Source organism: Sphaeroforma arctica (assembly GCF_001186125.1).
Source record: "Sphaeroforma arctica JP610 unplaced genomic scaffold supercont1.915, whole genome shotgun sequence".
Lineage (NCBI taxonomy): Eukaryota > Ichthyosporea > Ichthyophonida > Sphaeroforma > Sphaeroforma arctica.
Window position 1 is genome coordinate 22,587 of NW_014039643.1, and position 8,991 is coordinate 31,577.

The 8,991-nt window shown below is 40.9% G+C and overlaps 2 protein-coding genes across 2 annotated transcripts; one reads left to right on the forward strand and one right to left on the reverse strand.

Annotated features, from left to right (window-relative positions):
• Nucleotides 1-4,518: 4,518 nt before the first annotated feature.
• Nucleotides 4,519-4,881, reverse strand: SARC_09241 (hypothetical protein; the record flags this gene model as incomplete). The annotated part of the gene is made up of 1 exon (XM_014296755.1): nucleotides 4,519-4,881. One exon carries the CDS (start codon nucleotides 4,879-4,881, stop codon nucleotides 4,519-4,521), a length of 363 nt encoding a protein of 120 aa, XP_014152230.1.
• Nucleotides 4,882-6,454: 1,573 nt separating this feature from the next.
• On the forward strand, nucleotides 6,455-8,236 carry SARC_09242 (hypothetical protein). The gene is made up of 2 exons (XM_014296756.1): nucleotides 6,455-6,643; nucleotides 7,454-8,236. The coding sequence occupies exon 2, from the start codon at nucleotides 7,477-7,479 to the stop codon at nucleotides 7,978-7,980; it is 504 nt and encodes a 167-aa protein (XP_014152231.1). The 5' UTR covers nucleotides 6,455-6,643; nucleotides 7,454-7,476; the 3' UTR covers nucleotides 7,981-8,236.
• The last annotated feature ends 755 nt before the right edge of the window (nucleotides 8,237-8,991 follow it).

The window sequence follows — 8,991 nt, forward strand, 5'->3', positions numbered from 1 at the left end:
AGTGGACCTAGTGCACACATGCACGTGTCATGGGCTTCTCAGAGGTATATATAATGGGCTCTCATACGTGAATGTATGTGAGTGCGGGCAGACACTTAGCCGTATTTGCCTGGGTACCTGAAATATCACAGACCGGATTTGACCCTACATGTCCCGCCAATGTACCAGATGAGTGTATGTGTCTCATGCAGGCCCTGTAAGTATTAGTCAAGAGGCGTGTGCGTCATCCAATGCACGCTTTCTACGCGAATGGATACTGCAGTACCTACTGGTGTCAGCGGAGTGTTTGCGTGGCATTCGACGCCCCTAAGCACATGCCACAGATATAGTATCGTCCACTACACAGACGAACAGCCATTGCTCATGTCCTGTGAATGATTATTGGGAGAGATACGCTCTCGTAGCCGAGGCCCTGGACTAGCGAGCTGTTAATCGTGGGCGTTCTCCAGTGGGAGAGGCTTCGAATGGGTAGACACTGTGCAGGCACACTCTACGTGTCCGGTTAGGGTCGCTCCGTGGCGGTATGTTGAGAATGGTAATGGTATGCGCTGCGGTAGGCAGGAGGACCAATTTTTGAGGAGGCGAGATATATCACTCTAATGAGCGTCTGTGCGTGATGAATACATCGGTGGTGGCCACATGAGGTGGGGTGATTACACCGAGAGATTTCTTATATGCAGTTGTCTGGTGCGCCAGCTGTGGTACTTACTGGGCAGCTTCCGTGAGCGTCAGAAGAAAGGCAGCTACATTGACCGCCAAGCGGGTAGTATGTGCACAGCCCCACAATGCTCGTTCGCAGTGAATCGTATAGGCGACGAGTGATGTCAAAGGGCGGTAGCTATAGAAGTTGCGATACGCCACAAGCCCTGCTAGACAGAACGGGTCTAGTTCAGCGGACATCTTGAATGTTGAAGCGAGTGTGGCGAGTGCAGATAAAACAGAAGTATAGAACCTGACTATGAGAAAACACACCTCTGTAAAACATACCCGACATCAAGCCTCTATATGCACATTCGGGTTATCGAAAGCTCCTTGCGAACTACACCAGATGAAGAACTGATCTCGAATCCTGAGGCCGATTGGTCCATTAAATCTTCAAAAAAAAGTTGGCATCAACTTGTGCAACTAGACATAAAGTCATCTCACTGCAGGTGTACTAATCTATTTCCTGAGACGCATAAGTACATTTTAAATATTTGTCAACTTGTGCAACTAGACATAAAGTCATCTCACTGCAGGTGTACTAATCTATTTCCTGAGACGCATAAGTACATTTTAAATATTTGAAGTTTTAAACATCAACAGTGCAACGTCTTCGTTACCTGAAACACGTAAGTAATTTGATAAATCTTCAGAGGTTTTGTCCCCTACTTGTGCAACTAGACAAAAAGTCATCTCATCGCAGGTTTACTAGTCTATTTCCTGAGAAGCTTAATAGTACATTTAGACATATTAGTACTTTAGACCTTTTCTCTCCTACTTGTGCAACTAGACATGAAGTCATCTCATGCCAGGTTTACTAGATGCCTTTTATCTGAGGCACAATAATACATTAATTCTTCAGAAGTTTGTCCCCTACTTGTGCAACCAGTCAATATGTCATCTCATCCCAGGTTTTTACTAGTCTATTACCTGTGACACATTAGTACAATAAATTTCCAGAAGTTTTGTTTTCTACTTGTGCCAGTCGACATAAAAGTCATCTCAACCCGGGTTTACTAGTCTTTGTCTCGTGCATGTCAAACTGCTCAAATTCACCCATAATCACGTATCCAACCCTATCATCTACTATTCTATTCCTCGATTCTTGAGAACACATCGTAGTAAAAACACCAACCGACCGCCAAAAATAATAAGCTACAATTAAATATATAAAGATCTTGAGGGTGGCATGCGTTCATGTGTGTGTGCTGCATCGCAAATATCACTCCAAAACTGTAAGCGTTCATGAGTATTGAAGTGTAGAAAAACACTTACAACGCAAATATTGCTGGCTTGTGACCTACTCACTATTTTTAAGGTGAAGGATATCTGCACCGTAAATGTCGCTAGCTTAAACCTATTATCACTTTTCATGCCATATGATAATATATGGGTATATCGCTTACACATTGTACTACCAGAAATAAACCTATGCTACTAATAACCACTGGCGAGGGCTGGTTTGGGTTGAAATAACTGGTTGTGATAGCGAAGTTCAAATTGCTATTCGCAGTGTATTTCCACCGGCGATTGTTGAATCGAAACTCAGCCAACTTCATGTTGGCGTGCTTCTAAAAACATTTGCGACTATCTCCTGTCTTCGAACTGTCAAGTTGGTCCTTTTTATACAGGGCAACTGAGTGGAAGGATGGTATGCAACTTGAATATTTATCTATGTAGCAAATAAAAATACCCCGAGTTGTTTACATTGGGGAGGGAACTACATTCTGCGGTAATCCTTAGTATGCCACTTGGCACCAAAGTCTGACAACCACAAGACGTGCCGATATCTTTACATTGAAACAGAAACAGGTAAGCGAAGTGAAGCAACAACTGCATAAAAAAACGACTAACCGGCACAATTGTCCGTCAAGATATAAATATTATCGAATTGTATTTGTTGTCTGTAGCTATTGACAAGTATCCTCAATTAGTATGACATTTTGTGAATTTTATTCACAGCAGACTGTAATATCGTACTATTAAATTTGAAGCTATATTTACAATAACGATTTCCCTGATGATATAAGCATGCGCTCGCCCAATAGTTGTTTAATACCGTTGGTTTTTTTGGTCTTTCTTACCAGCCGACTCAATCATATTTTAACGCTGCATTTCGCCTGGCCGGTACTGCTCAAGCATTCTGAATCATGGCCGTCATCTTGATCTATATCAATAGTATCGCCATCACCTTACTTCTTATCTTTGCAGCAGTGAGAGCTGGCACACTTTTTATCACCATATCTGTAACAGGTCTCGTGCTTGTCTACATCCTTGACTAGGCTCTTGCACTTGCCTTGGTTGGTATCTTGAGAACTCTTCATCTTGTTTACGAAAATAGGGGGACAGCGGCAGTGCAAATTAGGATCCAGAGACCAGCCTCCAGACTCAGCGCCTCATGATAAAACTGAAAGAAAATCGTTCACTCTCCTATAGACTTTTAGCCTTTCAAGTTTCAACAACGGCTCAAGTTTAAACTTAAGTCCATAGTTTATTACTTTGATTTCACTGTTTCAACTTTCAGTCGCTCCGAGAAATTCTCCATCCGCTTTTGACTCAATTCGGAATCAAAACTCAAAACTGTAAGGCAAACAGTCACTCACTTATTGACTAGATTGTTTTGTTAATTGTAATGTCTTTTGTCCGGTTTGTATATTTTATTAAAATTTACGAATGAATACTGATATCTTACATCTAAATATAAAGATTTTATGGGTCATTATTGTGACTTGCGTAGTTCTGATTTTAGTGGTATACGAATAGATTCAGAAAGCTACAAGTACCGAAATGCTGGGCTGGTAAAAAGACGCGAGTCGCGTGTCGACGACAGACCTATTTAGTGTTGACCCAGACCCGACTGTCGCAACACCAAACGACATGTCAGACATGTCGTCGACGACATTCCTCTAATGGTGTCTGACGTTGTCGGATACCAACTCAGCCGAAATATAAGTGCTTGACAGTTTAAAAAAAGCATATCGAGATTACCTTCATGTTGTATCTTAAGCTGGTAGTAAATAAATACTTGGCTAGTTGCTATTAAGCCTCGCATGAGCGGCCCAAAGGCCAGAATTGGGCACTGGATCGGGTTGAGGTTACAGCTTATTATTGCCTATGATGCATATCATGCAAACTCTAAAACAGCTACATACTGGGATACACTCAAATTGTAGTACATTTCCACCTGATTAGGGGGCTACGTGGCCTATACAATCATGGTTGTATGTATCCTACACAATCGTACGTGTATGTAACATGTACATTTTTCTTTTGTAATATGTACATTTTTCTTGTACATTTTCTCAACATTCCTTGAGTCCGTATTGGGAAGTGAATCCCCTTTGTGCAGCAATTTTTATGAAGTCACTTGGCACCCAGTTTTAACATCAGAAAGTTGCGATATCTAGCATAAAATTAGAAGCGGGTAAGTTAAGTGAAATATCAGGTACTTGCATGTGACTAGTTAGCGCATTTGTCCGTCGGGATATAAGTATTGACGATTTTAATTTGATATGTGCAAGTTTTGACAAGTATCCTCGAATAGTATATGAATATGTGTGTGTATGCACTTTATTTTTTAGTAGACTACAATATCAAACAATTAAATACACGATCAACTAAACAACAACAAATCCTCAAAGGCATCAGCTTGAGCTCGCTTATCTGTTGTTACCAATTTATTTATTTTTACCTATAAAGCCTCTATTAATAAACAACCCACTCGTATTCAACCGCATTTCTTCTGGCTAGTCCTGTTTAAAAGTAACCAGAATCGGGGCCGTCATCATGATCTATATCATAAGTATCGCCATCACCTTACTTCTCATCCTTGCAGCAGTGAGAGCTGGCACACTTTTTGTCATCATATCTGTAACAGGTTTTGTGCTTGTCTACATCTTTGCCTAGGCTCTTACACTTGCGTTGGTTGGTAACGTTAGAACACTTCATCTTGTCACCTTTATCATCATGAACGGGGTTATCCTTGCAACAGTAGGAGGGGGAACACTTGTCATCACCGCTCAAATTGCAGTGCAGACTGGTGTCGATATGCTTGTTGAGACCCTCGCACTTGCCTTTGTTGTTGGACGGAGAGCACATATGCTCCATAGGGGCTGGCGAGGCAGCCATCACCATGGCAGATGCGGCGGCTATTAGGAGAGCAGTGCTGTAGAACTTCATGTGGTTTAGTTGCAAATCACCGTCTTGATTGTCCAAATGAGAGGTATGTGAGTTGTGGTGCTGAACGTGCTCTATTTATATATACCAAGTGTCTACCAAACTTTGTACGTAAGCAAGCAGTATTATATGGCATTGGCGCAGTCTTTACATAGTAGTTCCGAAATTTATGGACTGAGATGTTATTTGCCATCAATTTATAACTCGACACCAAAAAACCCCCAATAGAATAAATCGATGCACGAAAATAGAGGGATAGCGGCAATGCAAATTAGGATCCAGAAACCAGCCTCCAGACTCAGCGCCTCATGATAAAACTGAAAGAAAATCTTTCACTCTTTTACAGACTTTTGTCTTTCAGCCTTTCAAGTTTCAACAGTGTTTCAAGTTGAACTTAGTATGTACACAGTTTGCTCACTTTGAGGTTTCACTGATGACTATTTCACTGTTTCAACTTTGTCTTTCTTTCAACTTTCAACTTTCAGCCGCTCCGGGAATTTCTCCACGACTCCATCCGTTTATGATTGAAGTCGAAGTAAACTGTAAAGCAAACCTCAACCAGACCAGTTCCCAATTATTGCCTTTGGGCCGCTCATGCGAGGCTTTAGCAACTAACCAAGTATTTACTATCAGCTTACGATACAAGTGGAAGGTAATCTCGATATGCATATTTAGTACTGTCAAACACTTACATTTCGGTACTTGAATCTTTCTGAGAATCTATTCTTTTTAATAAAAAAACATATACCACATAAAAATCTTTATTACTCCCAACGAAAATATTTAGATATCTTTCGTAAATTTTTAAACATTTAGCCGGACAAAAGACGTAACAAAACAATCTAGAGTAAGTGAGTAAATATTTGCTTTTCAGTTTACTCCGACTTCAATCAATAATGAATAATTATAAACGGATTGAGTCGTGCTGAATTTGAGAAATTCCCGGAGCGGCTGTAAAAGTGATCAAACAAATAACTATGTATTTACATATTGTTTCGGTTGTACAACCCATGTTGTACTCTTTACCAGAACTTATTGCTCTAGATTGATGCTTGGGATTCTACCGGAGCACAAGCTGCGTTGAGTTGTAAATTGGATCAGGTACCATGATTTTCTTTCGGTATTTGCCGAGCGCGGAATGTATTCTGCTGTGGTTAAGGTCGAATTAGTTGTACGTAGAGTTCAATCTTGCAATATACTGGATATCACGTTCTAATTGGTAGAGAGCCAATGTATTTTTGGAAACATTCCATGCGGTTGTAAAATTGTTTCAACAAATTATCACTAATCACACATATTCAAATTGGGATCGACTGTTTATTACAACTACACCTATTCCATTGAGTGCACATACATGCTACAACCTTGATAGAAACATAGACAATTTGTATACTGGCTCCCTCGCACGTGAATCTCGCTCGTTATATTAAGAACTATAAAGATTTTTTACAATACTGGGATCTGAATCACCCTTGGGACACATATGATAATCTACTCAATATTCCACACAGTATAACTACAAAAATCATGCCACAGCATATAGTTCAATACTTTAACCTTCTGGCCTATGGGACTGAAACTCCCGGCCCTGATGATCATCCTACTCTCCGCAGAGAGTCTGGACTTAGTTTTCTAAAAAAATCCATCTCTTACTTTATGCCGCGTATAGCAAGCGACTGGGATCCAGTTGATATGAAAGGAAATCCAACAAGGTCAATGGCCGTAAATAATCTACTGAAGAGTATTGAGAGGGCAGAGCTATAAGGTGAGAGTAAAGCAGACGCTGCAAAACGTCCCATAGAGTATGACGAATTTAGACAAATACTCGCTATCAATTTAGAAGACACATTTTCAAAGTAGTTGCTTGCACGCACTATAGACATGGACATTTCAACTTATATGTCGCGTGGATGACGCGACAAATATGAAATTTGAGGATTTACAACCAAGTGGTGACAATCCTGATCAGTTTATCGATGCTTTATACCGCAGCAAAAAAATACGAAATAAGGGCCAAGTTGTAACTCAAGTAGTTCTAGGCTCAATAAATAATTATCTGTGTGCTTTAGGTGCTATTGCTGGGCATCTTGTTGAACGTTACTGAAACGTACCAATATAGAACAATTGAATTTGGGATATATGTTTACCTTAAACGGTACAGTTGGTCGCTATGTACATAGTACATACTAAGCTCAAACTACAAACTTCAAACACTGTCGATACTTGAAAGGCTTTAAAAAACAAAAGTGTGTAAAGGAGTGAAAGATTTTCTTTCAGTTTTATAATGAGGCGCTGAGTGAGAGTCTGGAGGCTGGTCTCTGGATCTTAATTTGCACTACCGCTATCCCCCTATTTTCGTGCATGAATTTATGTTTATGGGGATATTTTCGATGTCGGGTGATAAACAGACGGCAAATAACATCTCAGACCATACATCTCGGATATACCACGTAAAGACTGCGCCAATACCATATAATATTGCTTGCTTCCGTTCAAAGTTTTGTAGACACATGGTATGGATAAATAGAGCACGTTCGGCACCACAACTCACATACCTCTCATTTGGACAATCCAGACAGTTATTCACATCTAAACAACATGAAGTTCTACAGTACTGCTCTCTTAATGGCCGCCACATCTGCCATGGTGATGGCTGCCTCGCCAGCCCCTATGGAGCATATGTGCTCTCCGTCCAACAACAATGACAAGTGCGAAGGTCTTAACAAGCATATCGACACCAATCTGCACTGTAACTTGAGCGGTGATGACAAGTGTTCCACCTCCTATTGTTGCAAGGATAAACACGATGATGACGATAACGACGATGACGACGAAATGATGTGCGCTCCAGATAATAACCAGGGCAAATGCGAGAGTCTAGGTAAGAAAATTGACAAGCACGTGACTTGCTACAGATATGGGGATGAGAAGTGCACCAGCTCTCACTGTTGCAAGGACCACCATGGGGATGGTGGTGCTAGTGATCACGATGATGATGATAAAGGCGACAAGATGAAGTGTTCTCACGATATCAACCAAGGCAAATGTAAGAGCCTAGGCAAGGATGTAGATAAAGCACGAGACCTGTTACAGATATGGTGACAAAAAGTGTGCCAGCTCTCACTGCTGCAAGGATAAGAAGTAAGGTGATGCCGATACTGATGATGGAGAGCATGATAACGGCCATCTGACTCAGAATGCTCAAACAGTACCAGCCGGGGGAAATGGTTTATAGAAGAATCGGCTGATAAGGGCAACGTCTATATCCCAAATGGTTGCTCGTGTAACTATTCGATAATAGAGTACACTGTGAATAAAGGGCCCATACTTATAATTATATACTAATTGGGGATACTGGTCAATGCATGCACACAAGGATCACTGGGCCAACTTGGAAGATAAATAGCTGTCGCTTACTACTCTCTTACGAGCTACAAGGATCGTACTGCACATGGTGGGATGACACTTATCGAATTCAACACACGGTATCGTCACAGTTTGTGGTGGTTAAACCTAAAATGTGTCTCGCATTCAGTAGGGTAGGGTGGGGTACCTATTAGCTTTTGCCCCTGGCCTATGTCCCGTTGAAATCTTATTCAAATCTTTGCAGCGTATGATAAGACCAATAGCAGTGGTTTAAAACTTCACCACGATCACATATATGACTGCGTGTTGAAGCCATATAAATGGGTAGGTAGTAAGATATTGATTCCTGGGCACGTCTATAGACAGGTTGGGCGCCATATGTTAATTCGCAATATGCTACGGTTGGCATCTTGGGTTCAGTACCATACAATTTGGTGCTCTAATATACGTATTCTATATCTGGTGATCTGCATTTACTGTCTGTGTGTTTCTGTTGTCAACAAGCTATGTTGGGTTCCGTTTTCTGTTTTCTCGTCCAGACATTACTCGTCGTAAACTGCACTATCTTTCATGGCTTTGGTCAACTCCGAAATCTCCATCTGTATAGCGCAGGGAAATGGCGCGACATGAGATGGCTACAAAACGGATCAGAAGTGATTAGCCCCAGTATTAATATATATATATATATATATCTATCTCTCCATCTCTCTCTCTATATATATATATATACATAACTGGGTTATTTTA